The 24,743-nt window shown below is 39.9% G+C and overlaps 1 protein-coding gene across 1 annotated transcript; it reads left to right on the forward strand.

The window, feature by feature from the left end:
* LOC134658398 (gamma-aminobutyric acid type B receptor subunit 2) lies at window positions 1-23,461 on the forward strand. The gene is made up of 32 exons (XM_063514081.1): window positions 1-471; window positions 1,462-1,590; window positions 3,752-3,855; window positions 5,557-5,694; window positions 6,214-6,381; window positions 7,800-7,975; window positions 8,087-8,261; window positions 8,591-8,669; window positions 8,998-9,152; window positions 9,514-9,668; window positions 10,239-10,385; window positions 10,690-10,799; window positions 11,080-11,106; window positions 12,353-12,483; window positions 12,981-13,103; window positions 13,673-13,783; window positions 14,240-14,368; window positions 14,795-14,890; window positions 15,511-15,696; window positions 16,252-16,372; window positions 16,720-16,810; window positions 17,160-17,355; window positions 17,960-18,127; window positions 18,439-18,622; window positions 18,779-18,880; window positions 19,049-19,241; window positions 19,430-19,485; window positions 19,797-19,870; window positions 20,071-20,151; window positions 20,389-20,487; window positions 20,772-20,970; window positions 22,903-23,461. The coding sequence occupies exons 1-32, from the start codon at window positions 453-455 to the stop codon at window positions 23,154-23,156; spliced, it is 4,176 nt and encodes a 1,391-aa protein (XP_063370151.1). The 5' UTR covers window positions 1-452; the 3' UTR covers window positions 23,157-23,461.
* Window positions 23,462-24,743: the final 1,282 nt, after the last annotated feature.

Below are 24,743 nucleotides of genomic sequence, written 5' to 3' on the forward strand. Positions count from 1 at the left end.
TTTTTATCGATAGATCTTGGTACAAACATCCCTACGGCAACTGCCCTCCCTATATCGATCAGCACCGACAAAGCCTAATTTTGCCTGTTTGCTCAATACTGTCCATGACCAAACGCCTCAAGAGCCACCATTTAACAAGCCAAAACAAACCTAAACTTTAACATTTTAGGTCGATTTTAGATTATCAGAGCTTTAAGGTGAAGCCTATTGGGGATTGAATTTAATTTCTTCCCATCACGTCAGAGCATGCGATATTGTATTTTACGCAGCTGAAAATAGATGTCATTCCGTGTACTGCATATTAAGTGTGGTTTTCACTGGCCGCAGGAAGAACGGTTTCAGAAAAATGTGTGTTTTACTATGATACCTGAGTCCTTAGGCTCGGAGAGACGGTCTGAGCTGGATTGTGGGATGGTGTGGGCATAGTGGGAAAGTGGGCAGTGGGATTCAGAATGTGGGACTGTGGTTTCGGTAAGTCTCTAACCATCCTTGGCCTTTCAGGTAATAAAGTGATTTAAGAAATTTTGGAAAGTCTCATAGATTAATTGCTGAAAATTTGTTTTTTGGTTGTTAAATTTCATTAAATGAACTAAATATCACTTACAAATTTTGTAAGTGATATTTTATTATTTATAAGTGATTTAACCCTGAATTTAACTTATTGACCGAGAGACTATTTATAATTATATCTACCGAGACCCAAGGCGAACTTTGCACGTAGCAAACGTCAATCGACCACTTTTTTATTATTTTAAGAGGCCGTTTATTCGCTTGTATAGAATTAGTGATTTTTACTGTAAGAGTTTTTATTTATTAGACAATAGGTACTTAAGCATTTGAGTAAGTACTTAAAACATTATATATTCGATACCTCTTTCAAATTTATTACGAAAGACTGTTGATAAACAAAAAATCACTTTTAACAGTTAAAGAATGGAACAGGCATCTAAGTTAAACATGTTGGACCAAATTTTTTTTAATATCAAGTTATTAATAATTATGGCATATTTTATAATTCGCGGGGAATATGCACAACTAAATAAAAAGTCTCTAGGGTCATAACTGCGCCAGAGGAGCAACTAAGTAAACTATCTAGTAACTTATAATACATGCACTGTAGGTATACTGATAATCTAGAACTTGTTGGGGTACTTAATTGCGATCGTTATTATTATTATATATTTTTTCCTTTTCGAAACCATCCAACGTCCGGGCTTTTTTGCTTCGGCTCAATAAAAATACACATAACTTATTAAAGGGTTTTTTCGGCAACCTATTTACTTAGTTATTCTACACATTTACCGCATGTCGAAGGTCAACATCATGTGCCTATATTATTTATTTATTTATTTTACGCACATCGAAAAAAGTACAAAAGGCGGACTTAATGCCTCGTGGCATTTTCTACCAGTCAACTATAGGTCCACATAAAAAAATACTAATGAATATTTATTTATCCAGCGATATGGTTGTTCCTGGCGCTGGTGGGCGCTCAGAAGCCGAACCTCGACGCCATCTTGAACCGACGCACGGACGTCTACATCGCCGGGTTCTTCCCTTTTGGCAAGGGAGTCGAGAACTCGCACACTGGTAACTAATATCCGCTGCCAACTGCCAAGCATTTTAATTTCCATCATCACAATCTTCCTCGGAATATAAATCGAAATAAATGTCATATACCTAATAATTTTGTAATGACGTCACATACCCTAAGTCACCCGAAATGACGTAAGGATTCTAACGATATATCATACATCGAAATCGGTTAAGGCATTCAGAAGTTATGGTGGAATAAATTACATAATGACATTTCATAGTATGAAATGACAGATGATGTTCATACTATGAAATGTCATTTCAGTCTATCGAATAAAAAAATTTACTTTAGGTACCCGCAGACATGAACTCTGAAAACAATAGGTACATTATTATTATTTTTGGGCAGTCGTGTAAAAAAGGAAAAAGTCGGGCTGGCATGACTTTTTTGTCACGGTACATAGAAGCCAGCGGCGGTAGCACGGTTGCATTTTTATAGCTTGTCACCATGCCTGTCACGTTCTAACAAGTATATGTAAGTGCGAAAGTGACAAGCAATATAAATGGAACCATGATGCTGCGCCCGCTGGGCTGGGTCCGCTTAGAATTGTGCCATTCTCGAGAACGTTCTTCGTTTACCATTTCTATAAATTCTGAAAAACCAAACCAAAAAACATTTATTTTCTTTTCAATAACATTTTAGGAAAAAAAAATCCACTGACATATTTTTGATATTTTGTGTCAATGCAATTTTATCGATATCGATGAAACAAATCATTCGCGTCACACTTATGCACCAATATTCATATAGGTATGTGCCATGAATGAACAGAATAGATTAGGTAATTTTAATGAGCATTCGTTACTTGAAAATTCATATTTTAGTAAAGTGCAAATCCAAAAGAAAATCCGCTATTATTTTCAGGAACACTAAGGTAAATGTACCTATACGGTTCACTGAAGGTTACTTGTTTTTACCTCAAAAGGAAAAAACGGAACCCTATTACTCACTTGTGCGTTTGCGGACTTACTTAAATGTACGGAATCCTTGGAACGCGAGTCCGACGCGTACTTGGCCGGTTTCTTAAGAGTAAAGTCGGCTCAATTAGACGGCGCGCGAACTCGCCGTATACCTACGGTTTTAGTTACATTGCGGACTATTGAGGTTTCATCAATTCAGCCGACAGAAACGACGCAATGTAATCAAACTCGCATGCGGGTTTGCGTTTGCGCGCCGTCTAAATGAGCCCTCCAAAATCCAATGTGATATTATAGCGTCGCGGGCATGAAAATCGAACAGAAACTACAAATAAAACTCACAAAATATTCTACCGCTGTATTATAAATAGGTACCTACTACGATATATAATATATATAATTAATAGGACTACCTATAGTACCTATCTAATAAACTATTCAGTAGTTGATACGGATCGGACGTAAGTATAACTTGGTATAACATAATAGAAATTGATACATTTAGGTACCTACGTTTAGGTTTTGCATATATTTAAGAATGAATGAATTCCAAGTGGTATGCACTTTGCAGCTGTGTGTATACAACCAATTCATCCAATTGATTAATTACCACAAACGCGATGTAACGAACCTTGCAATCGAATTCTCGTAATGTCTAAACAAAGAAAACTGAATAAATGATATGATATGATATAAAGAAACGAGAAAACCACATGACATGTCTTTACTCATCAATTCATCATTATCATCTTCCTCGCGTTATCCCGGCTTATTGCCACGGCTCATGGGAGCCCGGCGCCCGCTTGACAACTAATCCCAAGAATTAGCGTATTAGGCACTAGTTTTTACGAAAACGACTGCCATATATATATCTGACCTTTCAACCATGTTTCAACCCGAAACTAGGCATTGTTGGAATTAGTCCGCTTTAGCGACTGGTAAATATCAAATGATATTTCGTACATATGTTCCGAAAACTCATTTTGGTACGAGCCGGGGTTTGAACATTTGAACCGGCGACCTCCGGATTGAAAGTCGCACGCTCTTAGCGCTAGGCTACCAGAGCGGCTTTCGCGAAAACCGAAATTCGCAAATTGCGGGGATCTTTCTCTGTCACTCTAATTACGCCTTCATTGGAGCAAAAGAGGAAGATCCCCGCATTTTGCGAATTCGGTTTTCGCGGTAGCCCCTCAGTGCTCATTTTACGATATTAATGGTTTCGTGAACATTACTGTAGGGCGAGGTGTGATGCCGAGTGTGAAGCTGGCCTTGGACCACGTGAACGAACATGACAGTGTGCTGCGGAACTACCGGCTGCATATGTGGTGGAACGACACTGAGGTAAGTATAGTGGAGTCCAGACTAGTGTTTAGTCGCTCACTCGTGAGGCACCTCATTTGTACCACTCATTTTGTTAATTTGTCGCAGTACTTCGTACCGCAAAAATGTCTTACTTCACTCCTCTATTCATTTTACTCATTTACTCGCGCGCATCACAAACACCTCTTGCCACACAAATCATTCACATACTTCAAATTTCAAAAAACGCTTATCCGTTCTAATTCACTCGCGAGTCTCGCGACCCTCAAAACTCATACACTCCTCAAAACTCGCAAGAGAGTCCCTGCCAGTCCCTGGATCGCGCGAGGCGTTAGGTGCTCGCCTGCTCGCCGACACTCGTAACTCAAATGTCTCAAATGAAGAAACGAATACCATGAATGGTCCACACTGTCAACTGCCGAACTACAAACCTTATTGCAACGACAAAAGGTCCACCGAGAAATGCGTTGAGTTTGTACCACTCACCGCCTCTCTGTGACATGAACCCCTCAAAAATCCTTTCAAAATGAAACAATGAATTAGAAACACCCAAAGAGGGAGTGAGACAGACACGCAACGTACTTCAATATCGCTTCGCGTCACCACCGAAAATACGTTAACAATTAAACACGAAAGACAACAAGCGTAAGCGCTGCAAGCTGTCATACATCTTACGCCTTTTTGATCCTTTCTTTACTTGTCAAAATGGCGCGAGAAATCAGTCACTAAAAGGAAGTTCGATGTGTTGCTTCTCTGTCGCACTTGTAAATTCGTAGGTAAGTGTGACAGGGACGCCACATGACGAACTTGGTTCGCGGTACGCGCTCTCAAACAGGCTTTGATTCCCCGATCAAATCTGCAGGTGCGGACACAAAGATGCCAATTTTCGAAGTTAGTATCTATGGAATGCAAATTGGTGATTAAATTGTGTACATGTGGACGCTAGATGAGAATGGCGCCAATTATTTTCCTGATAAAATCGGTCGATTTGCCCAGCTCGTCTGGATACGGCTTATGTCAACAAGCGGCAATCAATAGTACTTGATAGTACCTAAAAATAACAGCGGGAGAAAGACAAAAAAAATATGATCAGTCTAAACCTCAGTTATACTTAACACCGCAGCTCATAAAGGCTCTTTTTATTCGTCTAAAACTGATGAGAAAGTTGCATTTTATATTTTACGTCACCCAAGACCACCAAGGCAAGACATAAAACTTTAGACAAACCACGGGCGGTAATTCGTAAAGCCCCATATCAGTATTTATGGCCCTCACCTTCGGTTCGGGCCACAAACATCTGCGATTTGGAGCATTCACGAATTCACCTCCCTAGGTATGTAATGTAATATTTTTCACAAGAGTGGCATAGTAGATTACAGCGTGGGCTTCTGGGCGTATATTGAATCTTGAACGAAACGAAAAATTATATAATAGTATCCTGAATGACGCATTAGGATTTTAAAATAGAATCTATTTTAGAATCCTGAGCGTAGTGAGGAAGTGTTAACGCAAAGTGGAAATAATTTTGCTACCATGTGACACAATACCTTTAGTATTGTGCTTTTAGTATTGTGCGATCAATTTCCTCATTGGTGATGTGACTGATGTGAAAAGAAGTATCTTTTCACATCAGTCACATCACCAATGAGGAAATTGTTATGTTCCAAAATATTATGCACGTAAAATGTGTTTGGCCCTTTTAAATATTACTTTTTCCTCCAGTGCAACGCAGCGGTGGGAGTTAAGTCCTTCTTCGACATGATGCACTCGGGCCCTCATAAGCTGATGCTGTTCGGTGCCGCCTGTACCCACGTCACGGACCCCATAGCCAAGGCTTCCAAGCACTGGCATCTTACGCAGGTATATGGTTTTATTTACCCCATAAAACTGGCATCTAAAGCGGGTATAGGGTTTTATTTACCCCCATAAAACTGGCATCTAACGCGGGTATAGGGTTTTATTTACCCCCATAAAACTGGCATCTAACGCGGGTATAGGGTTTTATTTTGCCCCACAACAGCAAGCGTAAGTCAGTAAGATGGTAAACGTAGGTATAATACTTTTTCTCCTCATTTTAGCGTTTACCGAGTACATTCTAGAGCCCGACGTCCGATTTAATTTTGACGCACCAAATCAGCGCAGAAAATGTCTGAGCGAAGTACAATCACCATACGGGATTGTTACGCCATTTAGGGTCCTAGCTAAATTAGTCATACTTACGCTATGGAATATCGAATTTAGCTAGAACCCGAAATGGCGTAACAATCACGGAGCGTGATGTACCATCTATAGTCAAACACTTCTTGCCCTATGACTATGACTGTCTCCGCCACATTGACCTTATATGATATGAATCCCGTTAATCGGATTTTCTTTCAGCTCTCCTACGCAGACACTCACCCCATGTTCACGAGAGAAGCCTTCCCCAACTTTTTCCGCATCGTACCCTCCGAGAATGCCTTCAACATGCCCCGCATCAGACTACTCCAGCACTTTAACTGGACGAGGGTCGGGACTATCTACCAGAATGAACCGAGATATGCACTGGTAAGTATTGGTAATCTTTTATCTGCCATATAAGAATATAAGGACGGTGGTATTTTAGACTGGTATTCTTCCACTGAATTCCTGGGCAGTTTTGGCTAGCTCTTCGCACCAAATCCGCAAAACATACCAACCGACGCCAACGCCAATGACTATCTGGCCAGCAACCTTAGAAAATTCTGCTACATATAGCTGCCCCATTTTACCTTCGAAAACTAATTCAAACATACTGTTACATTGGATAGGGGTCATCCATTAATTACGTCACACGTTTAGGGGGAGGGAGGGGTCAAGAAAATGTGACATGTTGTGACATGGGGGAGGGGGGAGTCACAAACAACATTGTGATGTCACTTTAAGTTCATCAGTAACCGAAAATTAATTTATATTTTTTTATTCGCTGTACAGTTAAATAATGAGATTTTGGATGTAACTTTCGTTGTGTTATCAAATTACTAATATTTATATATCAAAAATATTTTTTTATTAAAAAAATAATGCCGGGTTAATATTCTCGATTTCGTTGAAAACAAAATTGCCTAAAATGTGACGTCACACCGGGGGGGGAGGGGTTTGCAAAATGTGACCAAGTGTGACAAGGAGGGGGGAGGGGTAAAAAAACCTAGAAATTCGTGTGACGTAATTAATGGATGATCCCTTATGCGTGGTGGGTCAGAATGATAGATAGATAGATAGATAGATAGATAAACCATTTATTAGCTTGCCACAATACACACATTGACAGAAAAAAACAGAAACAATATATAACAATATCAAACTAAAACTAAAATCAGGAACAAGATGTATCAATAAATGTGCTGTGTGCGTTGCAGCAAAACAAAAGGGTTCTGGCTCAGTAATACGCTCCACTCTTTCGGGTGAAGCACTGATAATTCTGCTAGAACCCAGATCACGGACAGATTATCGAGTAAAAATTAATAATACAAAAATACAAAAATATTTAGAAACTTGCCTATTAAATAATAAATTAGCTACGGATTGTGTAAAAGTGTGGTGCCTGTTAGTGTATATGTAGTATGATATCAGATGGGGGATAGAAAACGGCCTACAATAACATAAAGTATTGTATTGTAAAGAATGCTACCTAGTCCTTAATATTGGTCATGCATGAATGCTGGAAAGGCATTCATTCAAACAGCCATGAAAGCATTTCACCAAAGAATTCCACCACCAATCAATATTTGGTACCTAACCCTACGGACTGAAAACACTTTATCTACCTTTGAGACACCCTGAAATAATTTGGATTTGGTTTGTTGTAGACTTCTTCATAATAGATTCATCTTCTTTACATGAGACTTGATCCTCAACTTTACAATCTACTTAGTTTTACATCATGTTATCATCATTTGTTTTCCATTGTGCGATCATCGAACTTTACAATGGCACCTTTTCGCCAGGCACACAACGACCTAATCTCCGACCTGGACAACCACGAGATAGAGATCCTGGAGCAGCAGAGCTTCGCGTCAGAAGTCAAGTCCGCGCTCGCCAAGCTCAAGGAGAAGGACATAAGGATCATTTTAGGGAACTTCAACGAGACCTGGGCTATGGAGATTTTTTGTGAAGCTTACAAGTAAGTTTGAAGACGAAGAACCCTCCTAAGTCTCAAGGTTTTCTCCAAGACCTATATCTATTGTCAATTAACAGTGTGGATGATGAAATGATGATCAAATTTATTTTTCAGACTCGAGATGTACGGACGTGCGTACACCTGGCTTCTCCTCGGCACCTACACCCCAAAATGGTGGAAGCGCCACGCTCCCTGCTCCAAGCGGGACCTCACCACAGCACTGGACACTGCCATCCTCACGGATCTCCTGCCACTGTCCACTACTGGGCAGATGACTGTCTCCGGCATTGTAAGCCTTCATTAAATTAACTGTATATTAAGGGCCAGTTGCATCAACCACATTTAGCGGACTGATCAACGTCACTCAGCAGTCAACTATGAAACTTCCCATACAATAAAATTTTGCAAACGCTTTAACAGTGACAGACGGTTTGGTGCAACCGAACCTAACTGACTTATTTAAGTCGCAATGAAAAGACCCAGCAAATATTCATCATTAAAGTATGAATCGCAAAAGATTTTCATGGAGAACCTTAACATATATTGACAGTGGAGTAAACTTTATTACTAACGGAATTATTTAAAACCTTTCGATTCTTCCTTTGTTTTTAATTTCAGAGCCCTAAAGAGTACCAAGTCGAATACGACAGGAGAAGAGGCGCTGAATATTCCAGATTCCATGGCTACACTTATGATGGTAAGTAACTCTTTTAAAATAGCTTATTATTTTATCATCTATCCTTCAGTTCAAATGCACAGCCCTTTAGTACAGTCAGCAGCAGAAGTCGCTAAGCGGGACAGGACAAATTATCTTGACGCGACTTGGTAATTGTCGTGTCAAGGTAATTTTGAACACCTCGCCCGCTTAACAACTTCTGCTGCTGACTGGACGGCGCGAAGAAAGCCACCAATATTGCCTGCAAAGAGTCTCAAATATACCAATTCGACAATCTCCCGAGAAATGACGTCACCAAAATGACTAACTCCTCATTCGGAACAGTTCTTATGGAAAATTAATGTGACAGGAATTTGGGCCATGGCGCTGGCTATCCAGACGGTGGCACAGCGGGTGAAGCTCCGATATAAAGAGAAGACAGTCTTGGACTTCAGGTATCGGGATAAGGAATGGGAGCAGTTATTCCTGGACGCTCTTAGCAACGTCACATTTGAGGGGGTCACGGTAAGTTTGAGTTGAATAAGTAGGTACTTAATATATCTTACTTATTGAACAAGATTTTGAAGAAGGACACGCAATAAAATGTAAATGTAATGCCGTTTAAGGGTCATTCCTGAAATATCTCATTTCCCTGGCAAATCCCAGGAGATTGCGCTTTATTAACCTCTCATTTTTGGTGATTGTGTAATCCGTGCCAAGTTCCATCTACAACCAAAACTGCTTAGTGGAATCTCCTGGGAATTTGCGATTAGGTAATAGGTAGTATGGGTATGAAGCTTTGAGGCTGTTGAGGAATGATCCTTTAAAGTTACTTTATTGGACTCATATATTACCAAAGATTGTATCATTATTTTCCCACTTCCAGGGCCCAGTCCGCTTCCACAACAATGAGCGGAAAGCCTCCATTCTGCTGAAACAGTTCCAAGGTGATGAATTTGGGGAAGTGAAAATAGGGGAGTACTGTGCGGAGCGAGATCATCTTGATCTTACCAATGGACAGATGTTCAAATGGTTCGGGAAGTAAGTATCAAATACCATCAGATTTTCAAAGACCCTGGTCAAAATAGCTGATATCACCACTAGCATGGTTGTCGCATTAGATCCATCTGAAAAGGTTCCAAAAAGACGAAATGAGAAAAGTAAAAGTGGTAGGATAGGTAGAGTTAGGACCAAGCTTAGTTGGCAGCGATTTTGATAGCCCAGGCTATGCAAGTGTTATTTTTAATGAAGTTTAAAAAAATACTTGCGCAGTCTGTGCTATCAAAAACGCTGCAACTTAGCTTGGTCTAACTCTAGTCTCCTAAGGCCCAGCCATACAAACGAAACATCTAAAATTTACCACTGAAATTTGAACCTAAACTGTAGGAAATAGAGTTGACTTTGCGTTGTTTGAAAATTGAACGAAACAAAGCAAAAGCGACTCTGTTCCAATTGAACATGGTTTAAATTACATCGAACTGAATAGGTACTATAGGTAGGTGGGCCTTAGGAGGCTAGTGCGTGAATCTTATCAACTTTTGATGATATTACATGTTAATGCCATGTCATCTTGTCTTTAAATATATCTTAATTGGAATGATTTGCTTTTAGGAACCCTCCAAAAGATCGCACGCTGCTCCTCATCGAGCACACCCAGGTCAACATCACCATCTACTCATTCCTGGTCTCCTGTTCCGTCATCGGTATTATCCTCGCCATCGGTTTCCTGGCCATGAACATACATTACAGGGATCAGAGGCAAGTATACTCTTAAAGCTGTTAGTTTTGTGTGATCTTCAAAGTCATCAAATATTCGAGACTCCAGAATCAGGCTGGTTTTTCCGGTTTCGCCTGCAGTTCTGAATGAAGATAAGGGGTCGGGCCATTGCAAATGTCAGTTTTCGCCCAAATATACAGACGAGGGCGCTGAAGTGCAAGCCCTTATAATGAATAGGAGCAAGCTCCGAATGTCCAGCTTCGCCTGACCTTAGGACTACTTACAAACCTTATACAGTGATTTCGCTTACGACGCCCCTACACATAAACGTCATCATTCTTCCAGGTACATCAAGATGTCCTCACCGCACCTCAACAACCTCATCATCATCGGCTGCATGTTGACTTATCTAAGCGTCATCTTCCTCGGCCTCGACTCCAGCCTCAGCAGCATAGGTATGCCCTTCTCCAAACACCTCCCTGTACTGTCCTATCGCTATGTCATTAATATCTGTATCTTCTCTTCAACTTATCGGATAACAGGTAATCACTGATCATCTTTCAAATTTCCACATTTCAATCATGTTTATCTTTAAAGCTTAGATTGCTGAGAGCTTGAAGAATGTTCTGTCAGACAGAACAGGACTGAAACGGTAAAATAAATAAGCAAAAGCACTGTCGGGCATGTGACACCCGAGCTAAATCATCTGATCTCATCACCTTCATTGATTCTTAGGTCTTTCTCAGGAACCCCAGCGTGGAGGTAACGACGCTTGCTCCCACCCTCAGCTTGAGCTTCGACCCTGGCGATGTGGATGCCGTTAACCAAATTTTGGGAACTCTAACCCCCGACTATTAGACTAGAATTTTCATTCTGAGAAAGACCTAGGTCGTTTTTCTAGGTCGACGAGTCGTCAGCATGTTTCCAAGTTTTGGTTTCATTTTCCTTTACTGCGAAGCTTGTGTCGGTGGTATGTGATCTGTTGTACTCGTAACTGTAGCTTTATGGACTAGTGCAGGGGTTTCCAATATTTCTTTACATTTTGTGACTTGTAAAGGAAGATATACTCGCGTGTGTAGCTCTAGAATCTAAAGTCGGCAACATACCTTGACACCTTTGGAGCAACATCTCAACACCACGAGACTTTACTATGCACAGCTTGGAATCTCCTGGACTAGCGCTTGTTTTTTACTGTCATGTTTTTGCTTCGATGTTCTTATTCAACGCATTTTCTCTTCTTTGCATACGTACATCAAGACATAAGTACCCTACTCTTGAGCAACTATCCTGATTTTAACACGTTTTTTGCTCATGACCACTTCTGAGCATGTTGGGATTGTTTTCTTAAGGAACGATGACCAACTTTGAATTGAACCAATTGTAATGATAATGAATGTCCATAGTTTTGGAGTGGAATAACGATGGTAATGATGGTAGCCCTTTGAATGTGCATTGTAAAGTACAAATTTTATTGAAAATAGGCTTCTGGATATGAGAAAATATAACCTTGTTGAGATATTTGGAACATCTGAAACCTTTAGAAGACTAATGCCTGTAAAGACTGTTGGGTGCCGCCTGTTTTTCTAAAGCGTAAAAAATCTGGATATTATACAAGATTATATTTTGTTTCTTAATTTTTTGTGGTCTACTTTTCAAAATAAAGTCATAATTAAAAGTGGCAGAAAAACCGGGTTCACAAAATCACTTGTAACTTATCACTTGACTTGACACGGCGAATGTCTTTGTCTCGAACTATATCTTTAATTTATCTGCACGAACAGATCAAAACCTGTGACCGTTTTCCTAATGATCATGGTACTTATAAATTTTAGTTAAATAATGTACAAATATGATCTCTATCTAACCTACGGAATCTAAAGAGATGGACTGTTGAACTGCAACCAACTTCACGCCACTTTTAATTGATATAACTCTGTTTCGAGATCTACACCACAAATTACCAGAGCCTTCTTTCTCTCTTCAATGTTAACCTCTGTCTCTCTCACAGCCGCGTTCCCCTACATCTGCACGGCGCGAGCATGGTTACTTATGGCCGGTTTCAGCTTGGCCTTCGGCGCCATGTTCTCCAAGACTTGGAGAGTGCACTCCATCTTCACGGACGTCAAGCTCAATAAAAAGGTACGTCACACATTCAGTCGATCGGTCAATACAGGGTCATACAATACGACTTACTAGTTCTATTTTCGAAGTCTCGGGGGCTTAGGTAAGAAGCTAAGATGACAATCATTTCGACAAATACCAAAAGAAAAGATAAAATTACAGATGCTACGAGAAGTCACATGGCTATTTCATGATTTAAGTTTCGATTGATGTTTTCCATTAACCTTTTGGACGCCAATGACCGATATATCCGCGCCGTAGGTTCAACGCCAAAGACCGATTAATCGGTCACAGACCACAGAGCAACATCGACCTATGTGCATATACATAAAGTTCAACTTCAGTTTTGACACTTCAATAATGTGGCGTCTGAGTGACAGCTTTTGTGTTTGACACGGCGTGGAAAAGGTTAACGATTGTCATCTTGGGTAGACCCCCACATCTTTTGAGGCAGGCGAAGATGTGACCAATATTAAAGTCATTGTCAATTTAATAACTGTCTTTTCTCCGTGCAGGTGATCAAGGACTATCAGCTGTTCATGGTGGTGGGCGTGCTGCTCTGCGTGGACTTCGCCATCATGATCACCTGGCAGGTCTCCGACCCCTTCTACCGTGCCACCAAGCGGATGGATCCTGTGGTAGGCATCCTTATCTTTCTCACTTAATTTAAGGCGTAATAAGAGTGACAGGGAGAGGTGCCCGCAATTTACGAACTTTGGTGTTCGCGGTAAACCCTCTTATCTCTCATGACTGACTCATGAGCTCATGACATTGATCTTAGGTTCATGATGATGGGGCTATTGTAGATTGTATGCGTGCCTTCCACTCGTCCTTATTTTTAAATTTTTACCGTTCATTATTTCTTCCGTGTCTGTCAACTGGCGTTTCAATTTGATCATAGATCTACCTACAGATTTATCATAAGCTTATGACAGATCTACAGATCTGTCATAAGCTCCACTTTCTATCCATTCCCACTGTCTTACATTAATCATCTTAGTTAATAGACTTCTTGTCTCAAATACAGTTTACCCAATGCGGTATATATGGTCTTATATATTCTGCGGAGTGGATGCCAATAGGTCAATGATGATGATGACATATGATGATGATAATGATGATCTGTGACATGCTCTGATAGATTATCTTAATTCAGTAATATAAATAATTCTTTAACGTTTTTATATGAATATTGTTCTTGTTCCAGCCACACCCGACGAGCGAGGACATTGAAATTGTTCAAGAGAATGAATACTGTCAGTCAGAGCAGATGAACATCTTCATAGGAATCATCTATGCTTACAAGGGACTTCTGTTGGTAAGAACTATAAATAATGGATTACAGTAAATTTTAAATTGAGACTCATTAATGCCTATGCTGAAGACTGGGTCATAAATATATTATCTGCCACATGCGCGTTGAATGGGTCCCGTAACCCCATTGAGGAAGTATGGCTCTCAGCGCAGAGGCAAACCAAGAAAAATATGACATTATGACTTGGACGCATCCTATAAACAGTTGTGGAAACTTTCTCTCAGGGTCGAGTGGAGAAGGTTATAAAAGGCCTTTGACAAACATAAGCAAAAATAACATGCGATATATTAACAAGAAAGCTTGCCCAATTCAGCCGTTTCATAACTTTTTTTCCCTAGCCTATCTGAGTGTCCCACTGCTGGGCAAAGGCCTCTCCCCTTGATTTCCACGACTCCCGATTTGGTGTTTCCTCTGGCCAGTAGCTCAGGAAGCTGTCATAACTTGTCTTTTTACCTCCAGGTGTTCGGCGCTTTTCTGGCTTGGGAAACGCGGCACGTGTCCATCCCAGCACTCAACGACTCTAAACACATCGGTTTGTCCGTCTACAACGTGCTGATCGTGTGCATTACTGGAGCTCCGCTCGCTTTGGTCAGTTTTGTAAAAAATATTTTTTTTTATTTAGACCAAAGCTCTCAACGTTAGAGTCTGTTCGGAAAGAGAAGAGTCGTGGAATGTATTAGGCCCCATACATTCCACGACTCTTTTCTTTCCGCACAGACTCTATAAATGAGCATTATCCTCTGGCACAGCCACTTTGTCAGTAGAAAAAGGCGGCAACTTTAAAAAATGTAGGTGCGAAGGATTAATATCCCATAAAAAAATTATATTCGCGCCTACTGACAAGTTGGGTGTGTTTGAGTGTATAGCAGTCTTATTTAATTTCTTAATGTCATGTTTGCTAAAATAATACACTAGTTACAGACTAAAACTGATCATTTTGGATTTAAAAAATACTTAGAATTTGACTTTTCTGACTTTAGAAGATTAAAAGACTATTTTATATCTTAATTCCAGGTATTGGCAGACCACAAAGACGCTCTATTTGTTCTCATCGCTATATTCATTATTTTCTGCACAACGGCAACCCTATGCCTCGTTTTTGTTCCTAAGGTAAGAAACACCAATGACAAATACAGTCTGTCAAGCCGGATATGTCAGTAGCAATGTAAAGCAAACTAAAGTATGGTATCCCTAGGAAACGAACAAAAAGCAGCAATGTACATCGAACATCGATGAAATGTAAACAAAATAGTTCCACAGATAAGATATTAAAGATATAAATGACACGCGATTTTAGAATAATTTAAACGTAGTGTTGCTAACCCGCGATTTTTCAAATCTGCCGCCTTTTTCTACTGACAAGATTTGCTTGAACGAGTACCATGAGCATCGCTTTTAGTTTACGACAAAAAAATTGTATTCCGTACTGATTCCTCCAATAGTAATTCGTAGAAGAATATCTAGTGAACACCACAAAGGGACGAACACATAGTTTCTGATCCTACCGACTGCGCCAAGTAAATACGACTAAATTACATGGATAGTTAACAAAGCATGTATTTGCTTAAATATATATTTTTAAACGACAAATAGTCAAAAACAGATTGTAGATTGGTCGTTTTGAAAGGTATATTCGGAAAAAACTGTTTGTCAGTAGAAAAGGCACGAAGTAATAATTTATTTGACAGCCAGTCGAACATAAGGGCCTACATTTTTCAAATTTGTTTCAGCTATTAGAGCTCCGTCGTAACGGCCAGCCCGGTACGGCACAGTCCCGGATCCGTGCCACGCTCCGTCCGGCGTCCACGCACGAGTGTCGGAGTCCGGGACCGGAACTGGAACGGAAACTGAAGGAGCTCCGACAATACAACAATCGGTACCGGAGGACGTTGCAGGCTAAAGAAAACGAACTACAGGTAAGCGAAATTCATTTAGCTTGGTCGGAAAACAAAAATTCGAGAGAATAAGAGGGTACAGTCGCCTTCAGATATATCGGAGAGGCCAACCGCCAAGGTGATCAAGAATAACTATTCTAACGCCTTGACAATAGAGGCGTGTTAAGATTTTTGTGAGCGCCTTGGCCGCTTCGATATATCTGATGGCGACTGTAGAAGTGGTGTAAGAGAGGTTGGCTTACGTCCTGATTATAAAATTAACTCCGAAGAATGGTTGATCTTGATTGCAAACAAAATCACGAGAGTTGATTAGTGCACTATTCGTATGAAAGTGACTGCCAAACTTTCAACCATTAGGAGAAACAGGAAAAAAATATACGACAGTCAGAAACTGATGTATTCATTGCACATCATGTAGACATTGACAGTTCTATTTGACAACCCGAATCTCTAGTAATTCACATGATGATTCCTAGTGTAGTTGGGATTAGGCTGAACTTGGCGGTAATACAAAAAGTTTATGAGCGCATTGAAGCTACTAAATTTCAAATACATTAAATAAGTTTTTCTTTCCAGATGTTACTTAGCAAGTTGGGCAGCGATGCTGGCTCCGAATCATCCACAACCAAGGACTCTAGATCCCCAGCGGCAATGACAACCAAGCTCCCACTGCCAAAGGAAAATATTAGCCATCCAGGTAACATCACAATACCTACAGGTATTTATAAATAATGGGACGGAACAGAAGCTAAATATACTCCATCCACGCTAAGTTTTATATGAATCATGTTGGGGTCACTGCCAAGAAAAAACAAGTCGATGCAAACTTAACGTAGTCAGAGTTTTTGAGGCTGAGGGGCTACCGCGAAAACTGAATAACGCAAATTGCGGTGTTTTTTCTCTTTTACTCCAATGAAGGCGTAATTAGAGTGGCAGAGAAAAATGCCCGCAATTTGCGAAATTCAGTTTTCACGGTAACCCCTCTGGTAATTATACATACCAAAAGCAAACAAATAGTCTACGTATATGTACTTTTTTTTGCAGAAACGAGTGATATAACATCGGTATGCAGCCTCAGCGCATCAGCAGGCGCAGAGGCTGAATACATCAATCTACAGAATCAAGTGAACGAAAAGTGAGTTTCTAGCCAGTATTTTATGTTGAAAAACTACTTCTTAAAAAAATCCCATTCGTTCATTAATATCCTTTCACTCAAAGAAGGAAAGAGGTAAAATGGGACGTAATAATACTCCAGGAGTGCTTCTATCACTTCAAGGCAGGAATAGACGAAAATATAATGACATTTACGTGGCTAAAGCCACTAACAGAAGCTAGTAGACAAAATTAATGCAGAAACCAAGTCTAGTAGAAAATTCTTGAAGCTTAAAAATTACTTCGACCAGGACTCAAGTACCCAAGTTTTAATTACTTCTCCTGCTACAACAATTCATGTTTACTCATTGTTACTTTCACAATCATCGCAGAACAAAAGCATCAGCTCCTCCAGAGCCAGTCAAAGAAATCCTCAAAGAAACCCCTAAAGAGCCAAAGAAGGAGCCAACCAAGAATGTCTCCTTCAAGAACCACCTGGACTACACCAGCCCACCGTCGTCCAAGGCTGTCCCTGAGAAGGATCAGCTCGCCAAGCTGCCTTATGGGTGGACGGCTGAGGTGAGAATGGTGAGACTTTTGTGGGAACAGTTCCCAACATGTTGAGTTTGCATTGTTTTCCTTTTTTTAAATATCTTTGTTATTGGAATGTCAAAAATTTGGTATGTTTTTGAGATATTCTTCTGTCGGAATTAACCTGACGAATAGTGACGAATAATGAACACCTGCAACCTGACCCGTCATGCATGTAATGCATATAACACGAATGCCATATTGCCATATGACCCTCTTTTCTTGGCTTTAGGACCGCTTAACCCATATTTTTTTCCAAAACCTTCTTTCTCATGGTAAAATTATATTATGAAAACCGGACAATGTATTAACACCGTGTACTCAAGAAATATTATAACTTATAAGAGTTATAAGGGTGCTATGGCATTTTGTCTTTTTACTGACATTCATGTAAAACGATGTGACCTCTTTTTTGCGAAAATTATATTTAAAATTAAATTTTGAATCTCTGAATTTACCTGCCCAACGCAGAACCTTCCAAACCCTAAAACAGGGGTCTCCAAACGTTTTGACCCACCACGGCCCGATGCCAGTTCTTCGACTTTATTTCCACGGACCATAATTTTGAAACCCCTGGCCTAAAGCATGAGCATGCCCACAGGAACCCTCCGAACCCGCCCCTAAGTCCTCACTCAAGCAAGAACCAGTGCGTGCTGAGGCCAAGACGGTTCCAGCCCTTAAGCCAAGTGATACCCCTACTGCCAAGTCCGTGCCGGCTAAGGTGCAAGAGCCTATGTATACAAAGGCTGCTACACCAAAGATTAATAAGGTAAGAACTCTGCACCTTATGCTACTGCTGCCATCTGATCTGCCAACCCAAAGAGATAACCGGGATTAGTCCGATGGTTCTTCACGACTTATTCATTCACCGTAGAACAACTATTAAATATCAAATGAAGCTGTATGCCTTAGCACTAGAACACCGCCACACTTCACAATTTACGACAAAATATCGTAGTTCTTTGGTTAACTACCCATTCTCAAATTCAGTCTCAGATCTTTTGCAATTGGCTACAAATGATTCTGTTAAATCAATTCCACATCAATATTTTCCTTTCTAATCGTCTGAACCATCCACAGACACCAGAACTTCAGAAGAAGCAAATGAAAACCCCCGAGCCCAAAACACCTCCTCGAGACATGAAGCCGAGGGGCCACCGACGCATGTCCAGTGTCAGTGGAGCCCTGCTTACGGACATCATGCACGTGTCTGTGGACCAGGATGATCTAGAACCGCCGCCTGGCATGGAGAGAAAGGTCATAGGTATGTTTCCAAAGAGACAAGCAAAGAATAAATCCAGTAGACTTTAAGAACCACTTGGACTAGATAGATGACAAAATATTTGGAGAGAATAGGTAGGTAGGTTTTTATGATAAAACGGATAAATTAATGTTGGCTTCCGGTATGACTTACTTCCAGGGCAAGAAAGAGACCCACCAGTGCCTCCTAAACCTAAACAAGAACCTGAAGACATACTAGATATAGACGCAGACTACTCCACAGCAGAACGAAAGAAAGCTTGTGAGTAACTCAAAGCTTAATTTTATAAAGAAATTTATGATACCTATATAGAAAATCGGTCTTCAAAATCAAAGTTACGTTATGCCAAGTGATGTAAACGGCGATAATTCCATCACACAAACTTAACCATAACTTAAACAACATCTAATCTACGTTGCTTTATGACAGGTCAAAGAAGAGACTCTGAAAGGAGAAAGAAAGAGTTCATAGTAGTGCAGAGCGACCTGTGGGACACGAACACCTTTCAATACACGTGTCAAAAGTCACCACCAGGAAAGACTGAAACCGGCCACCATCACTCTCCGATGCAGAGAAGTGTGTCAGAGAAGAGCCGACAGCAGTCTTCACCTCATCATCATAGGTAAAAATGTTCAAGATTTTTACTCTTTGAATTCTTAAGATCATCACTACAAGATTAAGGACTGTCGTTGAATGATTTAACCATTAATTATATACACCGATGCAATGCCTACAGTACATGGCGCAGTTGTTTTGCATAATTCAGTTATCAAATTAGTGTAGCGTTGCTTAATATTGTCTTTTTTTCAGGGAGGTTGATAGCAGGAATTTGGAAAGAAGAGCTTCCAATGCTTCCATAAATTATGGTAAGTCCAATATGTCGTAATTATTTAGTGTTGAGTTTATTTAGTGTAGTTTTCTGTCTTCTGATAAACTTTTTTGGGAACGTTCTTGATGCCAAAATTTAAAGATGTTAGCATTGTTAAAGCTAACATAAATAGGATCAATGACATTAAGTAATATGATTGATGCTTCTAGTTTAGTCATATTAAGTGTTAAAGAAAAAATCTAATACATTTTTAGCATGAGTTTTTGACTTAACTTGGTAATAATCATAGCTTTGACTTTGCAAATTCTTAACTCATTATTGACACATGAGTATATTTATTGACAGCAGGTACCACGAGAGGCGGAACACCTGAAGGGTACCGAGAAGCGGAGACTCTTCGAATGACTGACCGGCTAGCGAAGGTAATCCTCACAGTCCTTTACATAAACTTATTTGACAAAGAGTGACCTAATCCCATTAAGTATACATTATTTTTCATCATATGAAAAATATCCAGAGAGCGTAAAGATGGAAGACGCATGCATGATGCCTTGACGTAATATCACGTATAAAAAGACATGATAATTATGATTTTTATGAAGACACTTTATACTTTTTGCAGCGCCGAGGGTCAGAATTCCCGCAACCAGTGAGCACGCCCCCGCTTCAGAGCCAGAGTAAACGAAGGCAGTCTTCAGCTCAAGTGAGTAATACTTTCATGACAAGACTGTTATACTAGTAATTCTATCTTACTCTTAGACCAGATTCAAAGACGGTTGAGTAGACAGACTGCTAAAATAAAAACTCTTCCAGTAATTGGGCAAAAATAATATCAGTATCTCTAGGTACTCCATGATACCTTATACTCGTACGTCATTGGTGAACGAAAGATGATTGGATTCGTTTAGATGACGCGGCTGACATAAGGAATTATTTCCAGGTAAAAAGTTATCAAGAAGAAAAGCAAGATAGGCCAGAAAAGTCTGAAACACCTCGAAGACACGACGATATACCTAGAAAACCTCTCCCTGAACATCAGGTAAACATTTCAATAACACGTCTTTCTCGAAAACCGTTAATTATTACGCAACTCTTAATTCCTCCTTCCCCGTTCCATCACTCGGCATCCAGGAGTAGGGAGTGAATGTTTATTCGCCTCTCGATTATAAATAACTTAGTGATTTTGGCAAACAAGGATAGAGGCAAACCTATCATTGACATCTATAGGTACTCACAAAACAAGCATATTTTTGAAACATAAACACCAAATAAGCTTGTAATTAGAATTCTAAATAACCCAGTTAACTCATCAAAATTATGCAGGAGAACGACTGGAGACCAGACCCAGACACGATACGAGTTACAAAGTCGCAAGACTCCCCAGCGAAGAGACTACGGCACGAGGCAGAACCCCTAAAACGGGCGAAAGGGGTTGGAGATTCGCCGAGGTTGACGCAGGCGCACACGCCGAGGCCAGACCATCATAAGAGCAGCCCTAACGTCGCGTCTAGGCATAAATCAGGTATGCGACACGGCCATCCTGACCTAAGATGGACTACGTATGACACTTGTGTGCTATTAGCTGCGTGTGCAACAGTGTGACCTAAAAGCTTTAGGACACATTTTGACAAAAAAGGAAAACTCACAATCTTGTCACGTCAAGCGTGATCGATTGTACCTAGTTCCTCCACGAATTACACACATGGTCAATAATAAAAACTACATGTCTCAGTGCTATAGGAAAAAGTACAAACGTACCTACATACCTACCCTACCTACCTATAGAATTATAAGTACTTCCTGGTCCAGGAATCCTGGAGATCCTACTACAGTACAATTTAATATAAGTACACTGATCGATATTAAACTTTCGTGAGACATATTTGAAACTGTTTATACGACAACGGTTTCACTCAACAACACAACGAGCGACGAGGCGGGCGGCGCGATCATCAGTGCACGAGTTGCAGTCGCCGCGAGCACTCGAGCCTGAAGATGGACCCCCGAAGGGCCCGAAACATGTCGCCAATAGCGACTAAAAATTCAAGTGAGTGAAACCGTTGTCGTATAAACAGTATAAGTACACTGGGCCATACTTGCCCAGATTGATTTATTCTACGGATAACTCATCCATTCATGATGAATGGGTACAGTTGGCCAAAAATGTGGTCTACTACCACCCTACGGTTGAGGTTCGTTTGAACCTCATGAGCTGTGCGGAAAGAGAAGAGTCGTAGAATGTATTGGATTCCATACATTTCACGACTCTTCTCTTTCCGCACAGACTCTACCTGTCACCTTTGCTCATGAGACAACAAGGTCGATTTACTTTAAACTCCGTTAGAAAAGTCAACCTTAAGCTGGCCACACACACTAGGTTTTGCGTGTCGGTTTTGCTTGTGCAAGCAAAACCAACAGGCACGACCGAGTTCCATAGGGCACACACACGTAACGACAAACCTGCACAAACTCTCAGTTCAAACCATCACGGCACCGGTAGCGGTGGTTGTCGTAGACGCAATAGCGCTATTAGGTTTATATTTCGTCAGCCATACACGCATACAAACCATCCACTCCACACTTAAAAAATAATAAAACTGGCCAGTGCGAGTGGGACTCGCGCACGAAGGGTACCGTACCATTATCTATAAAAACGGAAAAAAATCATGGGAGCCCCACTCCGACTCGCACTTGGCCGGTTTTTTAGTATTTGTTGTACTAGAGGCAACAGAAATAGATCATCTGAGAACATTTCAACAGTCTAACTAGCATAGTTCATGAGATACAGCCTAGTGACAGACGGACGGACGGACAGTGGAGTCTTAGTAATAGGGTCCCGTTTTACCCTTTGGTTACGGAACCCTAAAAATCTACTAAAAATCCTCTACAATTGCATTTCGTTTGCGAGACGACATTGTTGCACAGTGACTTGCGACCTATCCCCTCGGCAATCACTGGATAACTGAAGCCTATCAAGCCTGCCAGCCACACACGTTCAGTTATGCCTGCGCAAGCGAAGTGCGCAAGCACAACCGACAGGCAAAAAATATAAATTTTGATATTTTCAATTTTGCTTGCGCAGGCAAGGAGTTTGCTTGCGCAGGCAAGGAGTCATGTCATACACACGTTCAGTTATGCCTGCACAAGTAAACTGTGCAGGCATAACCATCGGTTATAACCTAGTGTGTGTGGCCGGCTTTAGCGATCGTTAGATCTCGCAGAAACTTTTGTCAAAACTGGTAGACCACTTTCTTGGCCCACTGTAAAGTCTATTTTTTTATTCGGTAGACTGAAATGACAGTTCATAGTATGAACATAAAATGTCATTTCATACTAAGAAATGTCATTTTAGTCTACCGAATTAAAAAATAGACTACGTGTATTGAAGATCCTTGTAACTTCATGCATAATACTAATAATTATTTATAATAACCTCTATGTCGTTAATTTCCAGGTTCACCAAACAAACGCGAAGAGCGCAAATCCGCAACGTACGGCCGCAGCGACTCCAAACGCCAGGACTCCGTTGACCAACGAAAGATGTACACAGCAAGCTCAGAGTCCGAACTTTTCGAGTGCGCAATCTTACCCATTTTCCACAAACTACTCACAGAGCGGCACAAGAGTCAACCCCATAGTCTCAACCTCACCTATGGCGTCAGCTGCCCTAACATCTCGATAAAATGCGACATAGTTGAATATTTGTAAGTAGCCGTTTTAGGTTTAGGACAGGAACAATATTGTATCTGCGTTGAATTCGATTTCAATGTTAACAACTTTAAAACTGTTCATATCTCAAATGTCAATTGTAATAGAGACAAGACTCATAATAATTTCCCAGAAGAATAGTTGACAAAATAATAATTTATTCTGATTGGGTTTTGATGCGGATTTGCGGAACCCTAACCCCTGACACTGACACAATTTTGACAGTTCAGTAGTGTTGCCACATTGACAAAGATTAGTAGGAATAGTAGAACAGGCGTAGGTATTTTCTAAATATTTAAGTCGGTTATAAAATAAATAAAGTGGGTCAACCAAATCTTGTCAGTAGAAAACGGCGGCAAATTTGAAAAATGTAGGCGCGAAGGGATATGGTCCCATAGAAAATTTGAATTTCGCGCCTTTTTTTACTGACAAGATTTGGTTGACCATCTATATTTCTCTTATTTAGTAAAATGGATTTTATTTGTAATTATATATTTTGGCAATAAAGTGTTGTGAATTAATTGTGACCAGGGCGCAACGCAATTAACAATATTATAGTTGTTTTTCTTTACGACTAGGTAAATGGAAATTGTAACATAGGATACCTAAACCGAAATTGTTGTGCCTCGTGACTTTACCAAAAGTGCAATAACGAATAAAAACACTACCAATTAACACTTATAAAGAATTTGAACTAATTTAATTTGAATTAACATTTTATGAGTACGATAATACTTGTAGGTACTTACAACAATATTAAAAATACTTGTCTCTCTAATAAATCTGTAAAATTAATTATACATTATTTAAAATGACTCTTGTACCTATTTAGCAGAATCTGATTTAAATTTGGTACGATTTTTAGATATGATTGTAAGAATAATGATTGAATGTTAAAATAGTAAACAAAGTTCTCAACGACAAGTTCGCTCACGGGTTTTAGATTTTAATGTAAAAATCAAGTGTTGTTAATTCTTTAACATCGAATATTATACGTCTTTTTTGAAAAATTGTTCGCACAAAGTTAATTTATAACTCGACGCACACCTTGTGTATTCAACTATATGCGAATATTCTTAAAATCATCTAAAAATAACATTTACAATTTAAATTCCTTAAAAATGAGAATAAATTACTTATCAGCTGTGGCCACGTGGGCTGCTGAGATTATTTATACTAAAGAATAATGAAAAGTACAGGATTTTAAGAATATTCCTTCAGTCCTTAATCTATAGGTACTCCAGGAAGGTAGGCGTAGTTTGTGCTCAATGTAAACTCTGGTCTCACTCTTCCGTATTAAAAGGGATAGAGAAGGAACACACGCTAAGTTTACCTTTCCGAAATCAGTTGTGATATTCCTAGTCTCATTAATTGTAATATAATGTTAATTTTAATACATTAGTTTCCTTTAGATATTACAAAGTGCAAATAATTGTATATGGATTTTCAAATTTATTGTTGTTGGTCCGGCATTTTATTATGTACATGTGCACGTAAATAAAGACTTGATAGTTCTAAGACTTTAAAAATATGTATTGTATATTATAAGCTATTAAATAATTTGATTACAATCGGTTTTTATATTTA

This window comes from Cydia amplana, chromosome 22 (assembly GCF_948474715.1).
Source record: "Cydia amplana chromosome 22, ilCydAmpl1.1, whole genome shotgun sequence".
NCBI lineage: Eukaryota > Metazoa > Arthropoda > Insecta > Lepidoptera > Tortricidae > Cydia > Cydia amplana.

What these genes read in the sequence shown, in the direction of transcription:
- LOC134658398 (XM_063514081.1), top strand. An exon ending in CTTACAAGGGACTTCTGTTG is followed by an intron (nt 13,784 to 14,239) that starts GTAAGAACTATA and finishes TTTTACCTCCAG; the next exon opens with GTGTTCGGCGCTTTTCTGGC. An exon ending in GAAGGCAGTCTTCAGCTCAA is followed by an intron (nt 20,152 to 20,388) that starts GTGAGTAATACT and finishes AATTATTTCCAG; the next exon opens with GTAAAAAGTTATCAAGAAGA.